The sequence below is a fragment of the Daucus carota genome, chromosome 4, assembly GCF_001625215.2.
Source record: "Daucus carota subsp. sativus chromosome 4, DH1 v3.0, whole genome shotgun sequence".
NCBI lineage: Eukaryota > Viridiplantae > Streptophyta > Magnoliopsida > Apiales > Apiaceae > Daucus > Daucus carota.
In genome coordinates this window covers 28854707-28876544 of record NC_030384.2, presented here as the reverse complement: position 1 = coordinate 28876544, position 21838 = coordinate 28854707, and the positions used below count along the sequence as shown (strand labels likewise).

The 21838-nt window shown below is 43.0% G+C and overlaps 1 protein-coding gene across 1 annotated transcript; it reads right to left on the bottom strand.

Annotated features, from left to right (window-relative positions):
- Positions 1 to 342: 342 nt before the first annotated feature.
- Positions 343 to 2309, bottom strand: LOC108216773 (protein trichome birefringence-like 34). Its single transcript, XM_017389612.2, has 5 exons — positions 1783 to 2309; positions 1455 to 1632; positions 1061 to 1257; positions 818 to 976; positions 343 to 745 (listed from the first exon to the last, which is right to left on the bottom strand). Exons 1-5 carry the CDS (start codon positions 2154 to 2156, stop codon positions 400 to 402), a joined length of 1254 nt encoding a protein of 417 aa, XP_017245101.1. The 5' UTR covers positions 2157 to 2309; the 3' UTR covers positions 343 to 399.
- Between the last annotated feature and the right edge of the window lie 19529 nt (positions 2310 to 21838).

Genomic DNA, 21838 nt, shown 5'->3' with positions numbered 1-21838 from the left:
ATTAATGTTTGGTTAAATCAGTTGAAAGTAGTAAAAGCATCCAAATCTGTTAGTGAATGACTTGAAGTTTGCACATGGCCGAATGAATAGAGGCTAAGCTAGTGATAGAAAAATTATTTGAAGTTAGCCTGGAAAGTGTAGCAGTAGTATAGAAGACGTCCATTGCACATGAGTATAGTCTATAACACAAGCATATTACACATATAAAACGATGTAGACTGTCATGCCTGATTCTCCGGAAATAGCTGCCTACAAAGATTGTGCCAGTTTGTGATTCAAAAAATTAAATTTTAAGAGGTTAATTTCTTAATTGTAAGAACATAAGAAATTAGAACAATGAAGTATCAAACAAATACGATACTTTTGTCAAATTTGATCAGAGTTACTTCTCTTGATAAATCATGTGAAAATGTGAGCATATAGGAGTTCATTCCAAACATCAGGAACCCCTGGAAGACACCAATGTATACAATCTGAATAACTAGTTGGATTTGCCAATTGTTCTTCACTTAAAGCCTCCCATTGCTTCCTGTAAATTGATGGGTGACCGTCTTTTCTGTACTCTGAAAGTTGAGTTATGTTCATCAATTTCACTTGCAGACCTCTTTTCCTCAAGTCATCTATGGTATCCTCCACAATTCTCATCATTCTAGGGTCTGTTCCGCTTCCTCTGTATCCTTCTTGTTCGATCATTTCTTGCTCATTGTAGCAAGTGTCATTGGTAGTCCTACCCCATTCCTCGCCCCTGAATTATTACAAGAATGGCATCAACAGTCGGAAATAATTAAGCAAAATAATAACTTTTTAATTTCATTACCATTCATGAGTCGGAGACATGCTCATGAAATATAACTGTGACTTGTTGCGGTCAATATGGAATTCCAACCAATCTGACCATGTCCTCAGCGCCATTTCATAGCTGCGCAACATCTCTACTCTTTTAAATATACCATCTGTACTTCCGAATGTACCCCACCTGATAATTTCAGTTACCAAATTTTAAAATTTATCTTTATGGTAACTGATGAAAACTAATAATTCAATTCATTGATGTACATACAATGTGTTCATAAAAGGCCTTTTCCACCAAAGATAGGTATTGAAGATGAGGATATCTGCATCAGTCCAGTGCCTGGCATGCTTGTCAATGGCTTGTGCTCTTACAATCCGGTCTGGTAAACGATGGTTCACCGGATCATCTGAATTTGATTCCACTAGCAAGGGTGCCCAATAGAACTCGATCGAGGCATTATATTCCTTCATCATATTTATCAAATAGTACCTAAATTTATGTATTCCATATAATTGTATTTTGGAAAATGTTTACCAAGACCTAAATTAATAATAGTTCCAGTCCTAAGATATGAAAGTGTGAAATTATACATATGTCTCTAGCAAGCTGGACATGTTTAGCCCTTAGGATTCCATGGACTCAAGAAAAAAGAAATACTCACTTTAGCTTTTAGTGTGATCAAGGAGTTATTGAAGCTGAAGTGCATAGATTTGAGACCTGGAGGAATAGATTTGTCGACGAGGCACACCATTGAGACCCATTGACCCCTGTTCAATGAATCTCCCACAAAAACCATCCTTTTGTTCCTCAGCCTCTCCAGCAATACTGTGGCATTGAACCTAGCTTATTAAGATGGAAACAGATTCCACTATACTTAAATGCCAAGACCATAAATAAAACCTCATGTTATCACCTGATATTAATATAGTCATGCAAATGAGCAAAGAATGTGTTTCAAATAAGAATAAAGGCTTTAGAGAGGAAGAGACCTTGGGAGGTTACATTGATGAGGTTGCCACCTCCAATGCTGATAATTCAAATCCTTTCTACCAAATTTTTGGCAGGCCAATTGATCAGACATGAATGTGCATTCATCTTCTTGGTAAAGAGGGTAAGACTCATTGTCAAAAACCCATTTTCCTGAAAATAAATCACAGCTTTCTGATGAGTGATTTTGATCACTGCTACAATTACTAGTGCTATTATTAGTCAACAGTTCTTCCTTCTGATCATAGAGCCCTCCATTTTCGCCCGCGAAATAGATGACAGCAATGACACAAATGGTAATCAAGAATGCTATTGAGGACTGGAAACTGCACCTGGTTGCCAGTGTTGAAGGAACAATATGGTATATTTTTGCCATATACTATGTTTTCTTTAAATTTTCCTCCAAGCTAGTTGTGTTTTTGGCAAACTTAAATATGAGTCTTTGTTTCAAGTTTACAGTGGTTGGTAAAAAAGTAGTTTTTATATCTTTTCTTTCTTCTTCATCATGTCTTTACATGAATTGGCATGGGTTGATTCTAGTTGTTTATGGAAATATTCAATGAAATGAAACATTGTTACTTCAGTTGTTGGCTACCAGCCTGTGCTATCATTTGACCATAATAACCTCCCCTGACAGATATACATTGCACTAGCTTCAAACATTTACTTTAAAGAAAATGGTTGTTAATTATTAGTTTGCTAATTGTAAGCTAATAATATAATGTGTTGACTTTAATATCACAATATACTTTAAACATAAGCTCATGTCATGAAGTCACCTGGCTGTTTGTCTAATTATTCAAAGCAATGACTTATTCCGGAAAATATTTTTTATTTATGTAATATATTTTTAGTATAAAATATTTACTACATGTTTAATATTTATTATTCATAAAATAAATCACTTATTTTCAGAAATTACATAATTTTATAAGATAAGTCAGACAAGACTCTTGTGCAATACAGAAGGCTCATCAACAAGACTCTTGTGCAATCCGGAGGGCTTAGACTGACCCAAAATGCACAACACATAATGTCTGTATTATAAATTAAAATTTGTTGGGGATCTAATATGAAATAATTTTTTCTATTAGTTATTTAATATTAGTTTGGGCTGCAATAAAAATATACTAATTTTAAAAAAAAATATGATTAAATATAAAAAATGTTAATATTATTATCAAGCCGATCCTTTAGCATGAGTTATGCAACTGAAAAGACATACATGTGTTATACTCCCTCCATCCCAGGTTGTTAATAGATACATGTGTTATACTTCTTTCGTCCCAGGTTGTTTACGTGGACGTATTTTCAAAAGATCATAAAATATAATTTCATAATTTTTTATATTTTTCTAAATAAAAATTTAAACATTAAATTTTTATTTAGGAAAAAGGTTAAAAAAATAATATAGACCTATATTTCATACGAGTTAGGAGTTAGCAAAAAAGAGTTCGCAGAATCATGGTAAACAATGGGACCGTTTGAGTTAGCTTAAAAGAAGTGACTTAAAGTGAGAAATAAATAAGTTAATAAAGTGTTTGGAAAAGAAGTAGAAGTTGTGAGACAGAAACTAGCATTCTCATCTTCTTAAAAATGCTTCTACTTTTTTACACAAACGGATAAAAAAAGCAGAAGCCAGAAGAAGCTTCTTCGTCCCAAACACGCCCAATAAATGCAAACTGAACTATCAAACATTACTCCCCTATCCCAAAATAAGTGTCGCTTTGATTTTTTTCACGTAATTTGAGATGTAAATAAATCATACTTCTAGATATTATTTTTTACACTTTAAATTATGTGTAAAAAGTTAAAGTAACACTTATTGTGTGACAAAGAGGATAACATATAGCGCATGGTTTTTTAGGATCAGAACCTCTGTGGTCCGATTGCTGCTTCCGTGTAATAATAACCTTCACTTCAACTAAAAATCTATTCTCAGTTTGTTGTCGCAAAACTGAGAGCCAACTTGTTGGTTTTATGACTGTTTTCTTTTCTACAGTAATATATGAAGCTTATTATAACCAAGACCGTCCTGAGATATTTAAAATCCCAGATCAGAAAAGAAATTGTGTTCTGAGAGAAAAAAAGATAAGAAATGACATTGATTATAGCGTTATGAGACCTATTAAATAAATATTCTATTAAAAAAATTTAATTGCAAGTTTGATACTCTCTTAAAATAAATATTAACAATGTGTGTTTCTAAAAAATTTGTGCTTACAAAATTTTCAAAATTTTATTACTCCTTTTGTATATATAAAAAATGTGTTCTAGAAATTTATTTTGTTTTGTACCTCTTTTTTTTTTTTGATAAGCCATTCATATTATATATAAGGGGGAAACCCTCACTTGGAAAATGAGGGGATACAACAGACATGCAGATGACCAGATTCAAGTACTAAAACCCCAGACTACACCAAAGCAAAACTACTGGGGACTCCTTTTGGAATACATTCTCTATTTAAACCGAAAGAAAAAAAAATAGAGGGATAGCATGGTAAAACAACAAGGGCACAAGTTGTTTAAGGCTTGTGATATATCTGAGTGGAGTTGGCAACCTGAGCTGTACAATAGCGTAAGGTTGAAGCCGCTGAGAGTAGTTAAAACATCAAAATCAATTAGTCGTTGATTTCAAGTTTAGACCAATCATATCTCCCAACTAGCTTATCAAAAAAAGTGATCTCTTTCTCAACTAAACATTGCTTGAAGTAGAAGAGTGGCAATAGTATCCACAGCGTCCATTATACAACACTTTTCCCTTTTCCTTTTTTCTCATTTATTTATTCATTTATTTATTCATTTATCACTATTGTTATTATATTATTATTATTATTATTTAAATTATACCTGTGACATATCTTATCTTTTGGATTTGGTGATGCACAATTACATGGTTGTCTAATCGGTATAACTACTTACACTGTTATGTGAATTTATATGTCGGATCTTAATGTAGTGTTATCATATTTATATTTTTATGTGCCACTAATTACGGTTTTGGTGATATTTGATCATACGATTTTCTAGTGGATATAACTATTAATAGTAATATGTGGATTTTACATTTATTATTTTCATTGTATAGAGTGAACAAAATGTTTATGTATTTGTGTGTAAAAATAGATGTTTGTTTGTATTATGTTGGAAAATACAGGTACAAAACAGGTGTAAAAAATTTGGTAATTCTTTAAAATAATAAAAAACAATAATATAAAATTTAGTATTAGGGACCGACATCCGTCGAAAGATTTAAAATGTCATAACAAAAAATAGCAACAAATTAAGATCGCAAATTTAGCGGCTGATGAATTTAATTACAAATTTAGGGCAGTCACAAATAATGGTCGCTAAATTTAGTTACAAATTTAGGGCAGTCACAAATAATGGTCGCTAAATTTAGCGACGTCGGTCGGTCGCAAATGTGGTCGCGGACACGAAGATTGGCAAAAAATGATGCTGACTCGGATTAGCGCTCGTGTCGGTCGATTCCAAAAATGATGCTGACTCGGATTAGCGCCCGTGTCGGTCACTCAAGGCGGTCGCAAATATGACGTCGGTCGACGATAATGATTGCAGCAGCAGTAGCAGCAGCAGCAGTGCGCCTGACCTAGTGTTGTCTCGGTTATTTACATTACTTTTTGGTTGTATTGTGAAGTTATAGTTTTATAATAGTTTTTGAAAAAAATCTCTCCTGAATAAAAGTTTGACGTTTAAACTTTTATTAAAAAAAATAATTTAAAATAACATTATGAAACTATACTTTATAGAAGTCTTAAAATACGTGTAAATAATGAACGTAAACAACTTAATAGGACGAGGACGAAGGGAGTAGATCGCATAAATATTATAAATGCTCATATTTGAATAATATATAATTATATGTGTTTGTATAAAGAGATTTAATCCATGTTATTTAAACATTAAATAAAATGATGAATTATATATGTTCAAGGTAAATTTAATTTTCTATTCTAGAAATATAAAATCACTAATCTACAAGATAGTCAATCCCTACTTCTTTTCTTACACATATTGAATAAATTTTCCTCTTGACACAGAATAGCTTAATTTGTCGAATGTTTTCTTAGTCTGTAACTTGAATTGGTAGGCTTCAAAATTTTCAACAGTTGACTAAGATTTTTTATAATCGATTATAGTCTTCAAATATAACATTTGTTTAATCAACAAGTAGCCGATGATAATGTTATTGATTAGCTATTGATGATTACCTGAGTTCATGAGTTATCAGTTGATAGTAATTTTTTACTATTAGTTGATTGGTTCTATATCAATTGATGAATTTTATTCCTCACTTATTAATAATTTGATTTAACCGTTGATCTTCATTTCATTTGTATTGTTTGCATAACTTGAATATTTACAATTATATGACTTAAAGTATATATTCATAATTTGATATATTTACTATACATTTGTTGATAGATCAAAATCTTAAGCTGATCAACCTATTCCTTCAACTGCTAAGATCAAAAAGTACTATTCTTGTTACAATACCTTGTCATCCATCGATTGATTATCTGATAAACGAATATAACGGATTGTATGTCATCCATTGATGGTTTACATCTAAATAAAAGTTAATCTATATTAGTTGTGCTAACTTTTTATAAAAATTGAAATATTCCTACCAATTATTATTTGAATAATTCGTAAGTCTTATACAATATTAAATTTTCCAAACAAATAATTTAAATTATATATTTATCATATTAAATCATTATAAAATATAAATCACAATCTTAAGTCAGTTCAACCGGATCCGTAACTATCTCATATTTATAAATCTTGCCAAATGAGTTCATACTAATATGTATTATTTATAAGGTTATCAATTTGTACAGACTTATTTTGCCCTAATATGGGGTGAAGAGTTGCAAACCACGTCGAAGCATATACAATATGTTTTGAAATACATGTAATATAAATTAAATATATATTTTAAATTCTTAAGATAATTTAAAAAAATGTGAAATTCCCTTAAGAAAGTGATTTTCAATAAAGATAGTAAAATTAACTGGAAACACTAAAAACAAGAACAAAATTTTGGATTAGAAGGATAAATCTTTTGAAAACGTGGGCTTTGATTGAGTTTCGGAAAAACTGATAAAGTATAGTATGTACAAGCCCAATATTCTTTCTCGCGTCTTCATCATGTAGTGCCAGATTTTATAGCAGCATCATGTTTTTTAAGAGAACTGGTATGGCGGAAAAGATGACAGCAGAAGACAGTAATAAATATTTTGACAGATTCACCGTAGAATTTTATAGTTATAACTTAAAATTAGTGTTAACGGAGGAATCTGGTGATAACAAGATTCGGGGAGGGTTGCTGGAACTTGTGGTGGACGATGACGGCGGACGACGGAGTATGGGTGGTGATTTTAGGTTTGGCTGAGATCGTTCAGGGAATCAGGGTTTTCTCACAAGAGCGAAGGAGTATTCGTTCTTGCAAGGGTTGTGACTTATCCCAAACGATGTGCCTACGTACCCTATTTATAGGGATCAAGCCATACGTAGTTCTTGGGGAACAAGTAACCTAATCAGAATAGGTTTCTCATTCCCTGGTTCCAGCTATGGGCCACCGCCTCAGATCAGACGGATATGGGCTTCTGGAGCCCAGCCTCCTCCGAGGAGCATGGAACTAGGTGGGCTGACCAGCACTAGCCCACGTGGACCTCCTCAGACTCAGCTGTTTGGGCCAGCCCTCCGTCCTCCCATAGGGCGAGGCTGATGGTGGGCCTGGGCCCTGGATAAAATAATAATAACTAGGCCTGAGAGCCAGGCGTATTCGGCCCTTTTCAGTATTGGGCGAGGAAGGTAAGCATTGGGCGAGGTCCATCGACAATGGGCGAGGACCCTCTTGAAGACTTGAGCCGCTAGTCAATGGGCCGCGTAGCCTGATACATGCCTAGGACGAGGGTCCATACTAGGCGAGGACACTAACTGGGCGAGGACCGTCCCTTAGACCTGGGTCCATATGCTACTGGGTCCTCACTTCCTGGGCTTCATAGATGGCGAGGACTATATAATGGGCGAGGACAATCTCAGAGATTGGCTCCTTCCGTGAATTGAGGCGAGGTCTACGCAATCATCCGCCGAGTTGATATTTGGCCATAACAACTACCCCCCAAGCCCTTGAAGCACTGGTGCGAAAGGGTTTTGAAGAAGCAATAGGCGAGGAATATGATTCGTTCTCGCCTCCTCCAGCTCAACATATATAAAAATCTTCGTATCAACTTATAGATTTCTAGGAAAATCTCCAAAAAATCGGATCGATCTTCCATAAGTCGCCATTCTGGTTTAAGAGTCGTGCCTCGAAGCACGAGAAATCTGTCCAATCGGGGCACGCCACGTGGCTCTGACAGTTGTAGATTTCCCGCCTCTTCTCACCTCTATATAAAGGCGGCTTCTTTTCTTCCATTTCTTCATCTCACTCCCACGAAGTGCTGCTGGATTTCTCTCTTGAAAGACCCGTATTAGGCGACGCTCTTATTAAAGCCTCGCACCTGATTCTTCTTTCCGAAATCACAGGTACGTTCATCGGTTTCTTATAGTTCAATTTCCTTCGTATTTTCTTGCTTTGCATTTAATTACAACCTAGGCATCTTAGATTCCCGAGTACTGATTAGGAGTACTAACATAAGCACCAAAATGATTGAGGGCGAGGACCTCGTTAAATCAAGACCAACATACCTGCTTAGGGCGAAGACCTTGAATAAGAGTCGTCGCCCTTTGTTTCTTTATTCCTCATCTTGACTTCTTCCTTATCTTCTTTTACCAATTACCACCATTGATTCTGTTCTCGCCATCTCTCTTTCAGATGACGAACTCCCAAAGATCTCCCCCTAAGGCCGATGCACCGTTTGATTCATGGTCATCCCTCAAGGTTGACTCAAAAGCCGGCGAGGACCTTGACCCAGCGTGGCTGAGGGCTCACCAAGGCGAGGAAGGTCCGTCTCGTCGTCCTGACCAACAACAAGTGGTCAGCATTTCTTCGAGCGACGCAGAAAGCGTTCACAAACCCCATAAACCCGATGATTCTCTGGAGGAGCTCTTCGAGGGTTTAGACCACCCTGAGTCTTCTCGCCCAGTGCTAGGAGTTGGAAAGGGCAAGCAACTGCGGATTTGCCGAAATATCTACCACGACCTTCCTGAGGGCGAGGAAGACGAAGGTGAAGATGACGATGAAGGTGGGGATGAGAACCAGGGCGAAGAAGAACAAGGATCTGACAACCGGGGATCATCATCTGAGGGCGAGGACGATGAGACCACAATATCTGCCTCGCCCATTCGTTATGCAATGGAATATCCTTCTCCCCCAAACAATCCTTACATTCCTCAGACCTTCAACCATGATCTTGACTTCGACTTTGAAGAAGGTATCCCAGAGAAGGAGAGGAACAAGCATCGCCATATCAACAACACTGTTACCTGTGCAGGCCTTTCCTCTCAAATCTCCTCGGACGAGATTATGTGGATGATCGAATACTATAATCTCCAGGGTAAATGGTATAGGCCTCGCCGTTTTATGAGGATGCATCGCTTTAATTTTGACGGTCTTCCATGTCCTCGCATGGTACTTACTAACAAGTTAGTCGAACTTGGGTTCGGATGGCCCATGCACCCTTGGTTAGAAAAATTGGTGAAACACTATGACGTCGCCCCCATCCAGATTGGTCCCAACAGTTGGAGGCTCGCCATTGGGATTTATATGATGTATCGCGGCCTTGGATACCCAGAGCCTTCTATGCTCGAGATGGACCACTTCCTTTCTCTGAGGAAGACGGGCGAGGACTATGGCTTTTTCTATCTTACCCTCCACCCTTGTCACCACAAGAAGGGTTTTTCAGTCGGGAATCCCAGCAACATGAAGTTCTGGAAGCCAGACTATTTTTACCTTTATGACGTTCCTCGCCATAGGGTCTCCTTTAATCTTAATCCTTGTAAGCGTCTTCTTTCTCGCTCTCTTACACTTTTCTCGCCTATTACATCTTCTCACAGATATCATTTTTCCAGACAAGCCCCTGCAGACCGACCTAGAGGGCGAGCTTCTGACCCGTGCCCAGGCCGTTGATAACCTCAGCGTCGCCCAAAAGGATCTTGACAAGATTGTCACGCCTGAATCGCTTCGCAAATACGGTTTTTACAACAAAGGCTTCGGCCAAGTCCCTTTCATAAAATTCGATAAGAGGAATAAGTCGAAAAAAGCTTTAGAATGCCTTAGAAGGTCCTTAGAGTCGCTGACGGGTAAAGGTAAAGGCGTCGCCCCTTTTATTCAATCGTCGCCATTTATTTGTTTATTTTTACTACGTTATCTTCTTTAGCATGTTTCTCGCCAACTACATATTCGTCGCCTAATAGTGCACTCGGTTTCTTTTCAGGAAAAATGGCTGAACTTCCTTTTGGCAGCAACCCTTTTGCTCAAAGCGGGCGAGTTCCTGTTCCCCAGGCTCGCACCACTATCTCTGTTAACGCCACTACCACTCCTCGCCAAAAGCAAACCCCTCCTCTGGAGAAAGACCAAAGGGCGAGGAACAGAGGCAAGCGGGGAAATGAAGAGGAAGTTGCTGCTTCGAAGAAGAAGCCAAAAACGGGCGAGGATTCTACTCCCAGCTCCGTATCTGTGGCCTTTGGGGTCTTGGCAGAAGACCACTTTGACGCCGAGGACGTCAAGGTTTGGTCATCCAAAAAGGCCAAGGAAGCTGAGCATGGCTTTAAGTTGGGCTTGGGCGAGGCCTTCTTTCAGGGGTTGAACGTCCTCTCTGCTAAGAATTCCCACATTAGCGAGTTGACGAGAGCAAACGCTGACCTGAAGAGGGAAGCTACCTCCTCCTCTGACAGGCTGAAAGACCTTCAGCAAAAGTACAAGGACGATATGAAGACGAGGGATTCCCAATTCAAGCAATGCCAGAAGGCGCTCAACGATATTACCGAGTCCTCGACTGCTGCTGCCAACCTCGCCAATTCTACTATCACCGGTCTTCAAGCAGAGCTTGAGAAGGAGAGGGCCTCAAAGTCCAAGGAATTGAGCGACGCCTACAGTCTTGGCTTCCTTGGTTACCTTGTCAACTTCCTCGCCGCCGATCCTAATTATGACTGGTCTAAGTTCTTTGCTCCTTCAACCCCGGCCTATATGGCGGGTTTCAAGGAGTCCAACGCTGCAGACATAGAAAAGGCGAGGAAGGAACTTGAGGCAAAGATTCTGTCCGAGAAGGAGGCCCTTTCTAAGAAAGGAGGCGAGGTCCAGCCGGCTGAGGGCGGGGAAAAAGGTGATGGCGAGGCAACTACTACTGACCAGCAGAAAGAATAAACTTTTTATTTATTTTGATCTGTCCCAAGTACATTTGGAGTGCGAGCCCTCCGTAATTGGCTTCGCAGTTGTATTTGAATCTAACTTATCACTGTTCCGAGCTCTTGATTTGTACTTTTCTTAATTTAACATGCTCTATTTTTCTTCGCATATCTTTTCATGTCTCATATCTGTTCACGTACATCTTGCCACATAGGGCGACGCTCTAGTATTGGGCGAGGAACATTCTCGTCCTTTTGTTACCATACTATGTCTAAAGCAGACAAATTTAGTGAGGACCCGCAATAGGCGGGGACTCTCTATCATCTACTACATAACAGTCTATGGTAGATAGATATTTTGGGCGAGGTTCTAACCCCGGGCGAGGTTCTTAATCCTCCGCATGTGATGTAATTGTTTCTTCGTATACTTCTGTTTCTTATTGCCATCATTGTAAATCTGTTTACACCTTGAGGGTCCATCCTACCCTTGACCGCCTATCTTTTCAGACAGCTGCAAAGGGCGAGGGTGTAGGATCGGGCGAGGACCTCAACCTCTTATCTTTAACCCGCCTTTCATGTTTAGAAGTCAAGCTTTCTAATGAAATAGATACATCAGGCGAGAACTCCACTTTGGGCGAGATCTTGAGATTTCTCATCTTTATCCGGCTTCCTTGTTATATGCTTTCACCCCCTTATTAGAGGGCGAGGACTCCCCTCTCCCTTGACCACTCGTCTTAGTTTAGACAGCTGCACAGGGCGAGGATCTAACCTCAGGTGAGGACCTTCAGCTCTCTAAGGGCATTCTCTGTCGTATTTAAGCGTACTCACCTGGCATTCTTCCACAAATTAAACCAGGATAAGGATTCTCGATTCAGATGCTTTCGTCCTCGCCTTTAATAAGAGGCGAGGTTCCTTCCTCCAGACTTTTAATCTTCCCAAGGTTGTCCAACCGTCGTGGTTCGGTGAAGAGTCGCGACTCTTCACTGAAAACGAGGTTAGAATTCAAAGAGTCGCCTGTTTTCTATAAATAGAGTTTCATCTCCGTTTACTTTTCTCACTTCTTCATCACCATCTCTTCTTCTCACGATCGTCGACTATGTCTGCCGAAGATCTTTTTGCTGAGTTCGACCGTGCTGTGGAGAGCGAGGCTCCACCATTGATGCCAGACCCGAACGTCGCTCCTCCACCTCCTCCTCGCCCGACACTAGGCGAGCTGCAGGTCCTGATCACCGAGCTTCAGGCGAGGATCAGGATACTGGAGAGGCGGAATGATCGCCTTGAGGATAAGATTGACGAGCTCAGGGAGGTCGTCCGGGACCTTAAGGTGGAGAATTCTTACCTTAGGGACAAGACAGACAATGACTACTAAGTCATTCTTATGTACTCTTCGCCCCATCGTGGGTTTATATTAATGAAAATATTTTATGTAATCTTTATCTCTTTTGCCTTCGACTTTTATCTTCATAGCAATTGATGATCATACCTCGCCATGATATTTTGAACAGTCGTCGCTTGCAACTACATTTAACTGAATACATACTAACTTAAGAATCTTCGCTATTTCGAGCATATCGTCGCCCACTATCCCTCCTGGGCGAAATCTAGCAACCTCTGGGACAGTAGGGAAGTCATCCACTTAGATCCCAGGCATCCAAGTATGTGGGTCGTCGCCCTCCACGATACTTGGGGAACTTCACCCTCTGGGACAGTAGGGAAGTCATCCACTTAGATCCCAGGCATCCAAGTATGTGGGTCGTCGCCCTCCACCATACTTGGGGAACTTCAACCTCTGGGACAGTAGGGAAATCATCCACTTAGATCCCAGGCATCCAAGTATGTGGGTCGTCGCCCTCCACCATACTTGGGGAACTTCAACCTCTGGGACAGTAGGGAAATCATCCACTTAGATCCCAGGCATCCAAGTATGTGGGTCGTCGCCCTCCACCATACTTGGGGAACTTCAACCTCTGGGACAGTAGGGAAATCATCCACTTAGATCCCAGGCATCCAAGTATGTGGGTCGTCGCCCTCCACCATACTTGGGGAACTTCAACCTCTGGGACAGTAGGGAAATCATCCACTTAGATCCCAGGCATCCAAGTATGTGGGTCGTCGCCCTCCACCATACTTGGGGAACTTCAACCTCTGGGACAGTAGGGAAATCATCCACTTAGATCCCAGGCATCCAAGTATGTGGGTCGTCGCCCTCCACCATACTTGGGGAACTTCACCCTCTGGGACAGTAGGGAAGTCATCCACTTAGATCCCAGGCATCCAAGTATGTGGGTCGTCGCCCTCCACCATACTTGGGGAACTTCAACCTCTGGGACAGTAGGGAAATCATCCACTTAGATCCCAGGCATCCAAGTATGTGGGTCGTCGCCCTCCACCATACTTGGGGAACTTCAACCTCTGGGACAGTAGGGAAATCATCCACTTAGATCCCAGGCATCCAAGTATGTGGGTCGTCGCCCTCCACCATACTTGGGGAACTTCAACCTCTGGGACAGTAGGGAAATCATCCACTTAGATCCCAGGCATCCAAGTATGTGGGTCGTCGCCCTCCACCATACTTGGGGAACTTCAACCTCTGGGACAGTAGGGAAATCATCCACTTAGATCCCAGGCATCCAAGTATGTGGGTCGTCGCCCTCCACCATACTTGGGGAACTTCAACCTCTGGGACAGTAGGGAAATCATCCACTTAGATCCCAGGCATCCAAGTATGTGGGTCGTCGCCCTCCACCATACTTGGGGAACTTCAACCTCTGGGACAGTAGGGAAATCATCCACTTAGATCCCAGGCATCCAAGTATGTGGGTCGTCGCCCTCCACCATACTTGGGGAACTTCACCCTCTGGGACAGTAGGGAAGTCATCCACTTAGATCCCAGGCATCCAAGTATGTGGGTCATCGCCCTCCACCATACTTGGGGAAAACAGAAAAAAGTAATAATAAAACAATTTTAACTAAAACTCCAACCCCGGAGGGTTCTCCAAAGCTGCACCCCTGGGGGTCTTCCTGATGGTTTACCGGAAGTACGGGCCATCAGGGCATAGGAATTCCTTCGAACCGTCTCGTGGAGACGGTTCTCCGTTCATCCCGAGGGTGTCATACATATGTCTCGATTACACATGCAGACAGGTTCCAAAGCAGCAGGGAGATCGTCCCTGGTCTTCATGTTCCAAGCAATACAAAGATACACAAATATGAAAAAATTGAAAATTTATTGATAGTAGTACGCTTACATGATGCTTTTGCCGAAGGGCACGTACAACCCCTACCCCCCGAGGCTTGGGAGTAATTTTATTAGTTCCAAGGCTCATGCTTGAATACTCTAAACAGGAACTTAAAAAGAAAAGAAACATAAACAGCAACTTCCCCTCTTGCGCGTCGATCCTTCATCATGCCTCGTTAAAACCTTCCTAGGTAAAACCCGTGGGAAAAACCCTAGTAAGGAAAAAGAGTACACGAGTCGGATGACGAGGGGTCTTCTGGTCTACTGATAATACTTTTTGAGGTGCTCGGCATTCCATGCTCGGGGGATGTCTCTCCCTTCTAGGTCTGCCAAGTAATATGTTCCAGAAAACAGCACCACTCTTACCTTGTACGGTCCTTCCCAATTAGCTCCGAAGACTCCATGGCTTGCCACCTTGGTATTTGGCATGACTCTTCGCAGAACTAGATCGCCTACCTGGAATGGCCTAGCCTTGACTTTGGTGTTATAATGCCTCGCCACTCTTTGCTGGTATGATGCAATCCTTAGCTGAGCTCCTGATCTGGTTTCTTCGAGCATATCCAGGTGTAGACGATGGTTGACCTCGTTCACTTCTGGGTTGAAATTATCTCTTCTGAATGATCCGGCTCCTAGCTCCACAGGTATCATAGCTTCACATCCATAAGTAAGGTTGAAAGGTGATTCCTCGGTTGTTGTTCTAGGAGTCGTGTTGTAGGACCAAAGCACATTGGGCAGCTCTTCAGGCCAATTGCCCTTCTTGTCTTCAAGCTTCGCCTTCAGAGTATGCTTTATGATCTTGTTAACTGCTTCCGTCTGGCCATTCGACTGTGGGTGGCTGACAGCCGAGAAACCTTTCTTAATTCCTAGGTTGTCACATAACTCCCTCATCTCTTTGCAGTCGAACTGTTTCCCGTTGTCGGAGATCAATTTATACGGAATGCCGAAACGGCACACTATAGCTCTATACACAAACTCAACCAACTTCTTCGCCGTGATAGTTGCTAATGGCTCTGCTTCTGTCCACTTCGTGAAATAATCAACCGCTACCACTGCATATTTGACACCTCCTTTGCCTTTAGGTAGCTCGCCAATCAGGTCTATTCCCCACACAGCAAAGGGCCATGGACTCGTCAATGATGTAAGCGGAGCTGCAGGACTGTTGACGTAGTTGGCGAACCTCTGACACTTATCGCAAGTCTTAGCAAATTTCAGTGCATCCTCTTTTAGTGTAGGCCAGTAGTACCCTTGCCGAAGTATCTTTTGGGCCAACGAGCTACCCCCCGAGTGGTTACCGCATATTCCCTCGTGTACCTCTCTCAGGATGTAGTTACATTCATCGCCTCCGATGCACTTCAGTAGAGGTTGGTTAAAGCCTCGCTTGTAGAGTGACCCCTCATAATCAACGTACCTGGCTGCCTTATAGCGTAGTTTTCTTGCCTCCATCTTGTCTTCTGGAAGGGTACCATTCTTGATGTAAGACCAGATTGGGGTCATCCATGTGTCGACAGCCTCTTCCGCTTCGATCTGGTGTATCTCAGCTTCGGGCACGCTAGGGTGATCAAGTAGCTCAAGAGAGATCATTCCTAAAACTCCAGGATCTTTCTGGGATGCGGCCTTGGCCAGGGAGTCAGCTTCGGCGTTACTTTCTCTTGGGATTTGTTCGAGTCTAACCGTCTTGAAATTTTCAATCAGCCTTCGGACTAGGTTCATGTAAAGTTCTGTTCTGTATGCCTTTACCTGGTACCCCCCATTGACCTGGTAGACTACCAGCATCGAGTCACTGTGGATTGCGATTCTCTGCACGCCCAACTCTTTTGCTAATCTCAACCCAGCAATTAAGGCTTCATATTCAGCGTCGTTATTGGTGGCAGGGAAGCCAAGATGTATGGCGCTTTTAAACCTCCTTCCCTCGGGGCTGGTAAGTAAGATGCCTGCACCGGCACCATCCTGATTAACTGCCCCATCAACGTTCATCACCCACCATGGATAGGAAGCCTCTTCTTCTTCTCCGGTCTTAACTTCTACCTCGCTACATGATACCTCATCCACCAACACAGGGTCGTTCGGAAACTCTAATATGAAGTCGGCCAACGCCTGGCCTTTGATGGAACTTCTGGGCTTGTACTCGATATCGAATTGTCCTAACTCAACTGCCCACTTCAACATCCTTCCTGAAGCCTCAGGTTTGTACAGAACTTGGCGCAACGGGTAGGAGGTTCGTACCTCGATTTTATGAGCCTGGAAGTATGGTCTAAGTTTCCTCGCTGCCAGGAGTAAGGCGAAAACCAGCCTTTCCATATTCGTGTATCTAGTCTCAGCATCGAGCAACCTTTTGCTCACATAATACACAGGCAGCTGCAAGTTCCCCTCTTCTCTAACAAGAACAGCACTAATAGCATAATCAGAGACAGCCAAATAAAGGATAAGTGTTTCACCTTCGAGAGGTTTGGCAAGCATGGGAGGTGTGGCAAGATGGTTCTTCAAACTCTGGAAAGCTGCTTCGCATTCGGCCGTCCACCTGAAATCTTTCCCAACTCCTTTGATGACTTTGAAGAATTCTTGGCATCTATCAGTTGACTTAGAGACGAACCTGTTGAGGGCGGCTATCCTTCCTGTAAGACTTTGGACCTCCTTCACAGTGCTGGGCGATCTCATGTCAAGCAAGGCTTGTATCTTTGCTGGGTTAGCCTCTATACCTCTGTGATTTACCATAAATCCCAAAAACTTTCCCGACTCCACGCCAAAGACGCACTTCTGTGGGTTGAGTTTCATGTTAAACTTCCTGAGTATCGAAAACATCTCAGAAAGGTGTTTGATGTGGTCTGGGGCCTTCTTAGACTTCACAAGCATATCATCAACGTAGACCTCCATCGTCTTCCCTATCAAGTCCTTAAACATCATATTCACTAGTCTTTGATAAGTAGCACCAGCGTTCAAAAGTCCAAAAGGCATTCCAATGTAGCAGTAGAGACTACGGTCCGTGATGAAAGAGGTGTGTTCCTGGTCTGGCTCATACATTGGGATCTGATTGTAGCCGGAGTAGGCATCCATAAAGCTTAACAGGGCGTGGCCAGCAGTAGCGTCAACTAGTTGATCTATCCTTGGAAGGGGAAAACTGTCTTTTGGACATGCCTTATTCAGATCTGTGAAATCGATACATACCCTCCATTTTCCATTGGCCTTCTTCACCAGCACTGGGTTCGCCAGCCATTCCAGGTAATAAGCTTCTTTAACCAAACCAACCTTCTGAAGTCTATCGACCTCCGCTTTTAGTGCTTCTGCTCGTTCACCGCTGATGGGTCTGCGTTTTTGTCTGATACCTTTCTTCCTTGGATCAATGTTCAAGTGGTGACACATAATGTTCGGATCAATTCCTGTCATATCAGCATGGCTCCAGGCGAATACATCAAGATTGCTTTTCAAAAAATCCACCATCTTCTTTCTCATCAGATTGTCAAGACGAGTACCAATGAATAAGACTTTCGTTGCATCATTCTCATCAACCAGGATCCCAACTGTGTCCTCGGCTGGTCCTACCTTCTGCAGTGTTTCTGGTAGTCTGGGGTCAAGATCGACATCTCTTAGATCGTCATCATTATCCTTCGGATGAACAGTGTCAGCAGACTTTGAACTTTCTCCTTCAAACGGGGGGAGCCTCGGGTAACCTGATGGGTGTAATGCTGGATCGTCAATAACCATCTTTCCCTTTCTCGCCCGCATCAGCTTCTGCTCTTCTGTTTCATCTTCGCTGGCTTCTTCGACTATCCCTTCGACGGATGTGTCGGACGGCATAGGCGGAGGTCCTTCGATTTGCAATATGGTTTGGTTGGGGAATGCGGTTATCGTCTCTTTCCATTCTAACCTCTTCTGCTTTTCTTCTTCCCATCCAATTTGCTGTGGGTTCTCTTCTTCGGGGAACTGTACCGTATAAATCATGTTGGTGGAGCCTTTGGTGAACCTGAGTGGTCTAAAGGATCTTTTTGTCTCCTCCGCATTCTCTTCCTTGAAGTCGAGCATCTCTTCGTCAGGATCAATGTCAGCTTTGAACTTCGAGGCTGTCTTTATGGTACGGTTATAACAATCCCTAGAGTCATATTGACAACCTTTGATACAACCTACCCCCCTGGGAGTTGGGAACTTCATAGACAGATGATATATGGAGGTTACAACTCTCATGTCCTTCAAAATAGGTCTCCCGATTAGAGCATTATAGTAGGCTGGGGCTTCTACGATCATAAATTCAGCCACTTGGGTGGCGGAGACCGGGTCCTCTCCGAGCGTTACCGGTAGCCTTATAGTCCCTTTAACTCTGATTGCATCCCCCGTGAAACCGTATAGGTAGGTTGTCTTTCGAGTCATGTCCTTGTCTAGTAAACCCATCTTCTGGAAAGTGGAGTAGTACAATAAGTTTACAGAGCTGCCATTGTCCACAAACACCCTGTGAACGTTCCTCGATCCAATCCTTACATTTACGACCAGAGCATCGGCGTGGGGGTGATGGACCCATCGAGCATCTTCCTCTGAGAATATGATCTGAGTATCCTCTCCCTTGAACAACTTAGGTGGTCTCTCCGAAAGACGAAAGACATTAGTGAGAGGGGGTTGTTTTGCTTCTCTGGCATACCTATCCATGGCACTCCTGCTGTCTCCTCCCACATGTGGACCTCCAAAAATCGTATGAATGCTACCTTCTCTGGCTGTTCTTGGGGGTTCAGTAGATGCAGGTGCTTCAGACTCGGCTTCGGGTATTAAAGTGATGATGGGAGTATCCTTATGCTTTCTCACCTCTCTGACAACCCAATCCGTCAGCTTACCATTCCTGATCAACTGTTCAATCTCTTCCTTAAGTTGGCGACACTCGTGGGTATCATGACCATGTGATTCGTGGTAGGCACAAAACTTCTTCTTATCTCTGACTTGAGTAGAGGTCAGTGGATTTGGTTTTTTAAAGATCCCTGATTTCTTGTTTACCTCGAATATATGTTCAATAGATGCAACCAAGGGAGTGTAATGATCGATATCTGACCTTCTTCTTATAGGGCTAGGTTGGCGTGGCGGGCTGTTCCGTTCTTCCGAGACAGGTCTGATATCAAGGGCGTTGACCGTATTCTTTTTCTCCTTCCTGGGACTTGGTGTCCTATCTCTCTTCCTTTGCCTAGATGTCCTTGATGAACTGGCGTCATGTCTAGTAATACTTGCAAGAGCCTCTTCCTCCCTCTTATATGGTTCTGCCAAGAGATACAGGGCTGCTAGTGTAGGTGGCTCTTTCCTCTGAAGCGCCTTCCAAAAGTCCGTGCCTACTCTTACTCCTGCTATCAAGAAATTCTTAACGGTCTCGTCGGTTGCTCCTCTCACCTGTGGGACTTCAGCGTTGAACCTCCGGAAATAGGCTTGAAGAGTCTCTCCTTCCTTCTGTCTGATATTGGCTAAAGTGGTAACAGGTGGGGCATAGTGGATTGATGATTGAAACTGAGTGAGGAACATTCTACGCATCTGCTCCCATGACCCAATGCTACCTGGTCCGATCTTCTGAAACCATTGGTGGGCATTTCCCCTCAAAGTTGAAGCTAAAAGTCGACACTTGGTCAGATCAGATACCTGGTGTAACTCCATCTCCGTCGTAAAGCGCCCAATGTACTCCGCCGGATCCGTTGTTCCATTATACCTTAGATCTCCCGTGCCTCGGAAGGTTGCCGGTAGGGGAGATTGTCGAACCGCGGTTGAGAAAGGGGAGGCGGCCTCCTCTGGAACCATCTGTCCTTGTACACCAAACTGTACCAGCAATCCTTTCAGAGCATCCACAGACACGCCATCTAATCCCTGAATCATTACCGGGTTATCTTGTGGAGGAAGGTTTCCTTGTGGAGGAGGAAGGTTTCCTTGTGGAGGAGGAAGGTTTCCTTGCGGAGGAGGTGGGAGGTTTCCTTGAGGAAAGTTTCCATGCGGAGGAGGTGGAAGGTTTCCTTGTGGAAGAGGTGGGAGGTTTCCTTGAGGAAAGTTTCCATGCGGAGGAGGTGGAAGGTTTCCTTGTGGAGGAGGAAGGTTTCCTTGAGGAAAGTTTCCTTGTGGAGGAGGAAGGTTTCCTTGTGGAGTTGGGCCTCGGCTGCTGGAGGGTGTTACGCGCCCGTCAGACTGTGATGCTGAGCTACGGTACATCGGAGGTGTTCTCGGGCGGCGATAGTAGTGAGGCGAGGTACGTCGGTAGTTCCCGTGGTAGTCCTGAGATGAATTTCGGTGATAGCTCAAGCGATGGTTCTGAGAGGGGTTCTGTTGGTAGTCTTGACGCTTGGGAAGTGACGAAGGGCGATTCTCTCTATAGTAACCTCCTGCATATGTCTTTTCCGGATAGGCTGGCTTCCTCTTCCCTTCATATACTACCAGTTGTTTCTCCTCGTTAGCTTTCTCGTTCCCAGAAGAACGTTTCCCTTCCGAAGATGGTTCAAGAACTTTCTTATTGCCTCTGACTGGTGGTGGGGGATGGCCCTTGAACTCACTTTTGACGGTTGCGAGTCGATGTTGTTGTCTGATACTGCGGATATCCCGGGCAAGTTCTTCTTCGTGCTTTCTATTGGCCTCCCGTCGTTGCTCTTCAATTAAGGATTTGTCGATGTATTGGGAGATCACGATTTTTGCTTGTCTTTGGTCTTCAAGGGGACGTTGCGTCCCGGGAGTATCGTAGTGCAAGCTCCGGGGTGTTATAGTGCGAAACCTATCATCAGCCTTCTTGTGTGATTCTGGTGGTTCTGTTACGGGTTCTTTTCCCTGACGATGTGTCCCATGGGAGGACCTTCCCTTGCTCTTATCTCCTCCAGTGTGGTGACGACGATTCTGCTCTTGTGGCTTCCCGGTGTCTTTTGACAGCGACCGTACCACGTCTTCCATGGAGTCCAGGCGAGTGGAGACAGCTTTCATGGTATTGGTGAAGGCGGCGAAGGTGTCGAAGATCTGGGTATTGGACATCATGATGGGTGCTTGAATGGTCGTCAAAGGAGTGTTGAGTAGGGATTGCTGATTGTCGGACGGTGGTGGTGGTGGCGCATCAGTAATCTCGATGACAGTTGGGTCCACCGGAGCCTTCTGGTTCTGATCCGTAGCGTCGTTCTTCATATCCTGAGACATCCTTCCTCCAATAGATGTCAAAAAGCCCCTCCTTCTAGCGCCAATTGTTAACGGAGGAATCTGGTGATAACAAGATTCGGGGAGGGTTGCTGGAACTTGTGGTGGACGATGACGGCGGACGACGGAGTATGGGTGGTGATTTTAGGTTTGGCTGAGATCGTTCAGGGAATCAGGGTTTTCTCACAAGAGCGAAGGAGTATTCGTTCTTGCAAGGGTTGTGACTTATCCCAAACGATGTGCCTACGTACCCTATTTATAGGGATCAAGCCATACGTAGTTCTTGGGGAACAAGTAACCTAATCAGAATAGGTTTCTCATTCCCTGGTTCCAGCTATGGGCCACCGCCTCAGATCAGACGGATATGGGCTTCTGGAGCCCAGCCTCCT

Excerpts from the sequence above, each read along its gene's own strand:
- LOC108216773 (XM_017389612.2), bottom strand. The coding sequence starts at position 2,156 with ATGGCAAAAATATACCATATTGTTCCTTCAACACTGGCAACCAGGTGC. Across the intron at positions 1,633-1,782 it reads CATCAATGTAACCTCCCAAG|GTTCAATGCCACAGTATTGC; the intron begins GTCTCTTCCTCT and ends TTAATAAGCTAG. Across the intron at positions 977-1,060 it reads AGGCCTTTTATGAACACATT|GTGGGGTACATTCGGAAGTA; the intron begins GTATGTACATCA and ends TGAAATTATCAG.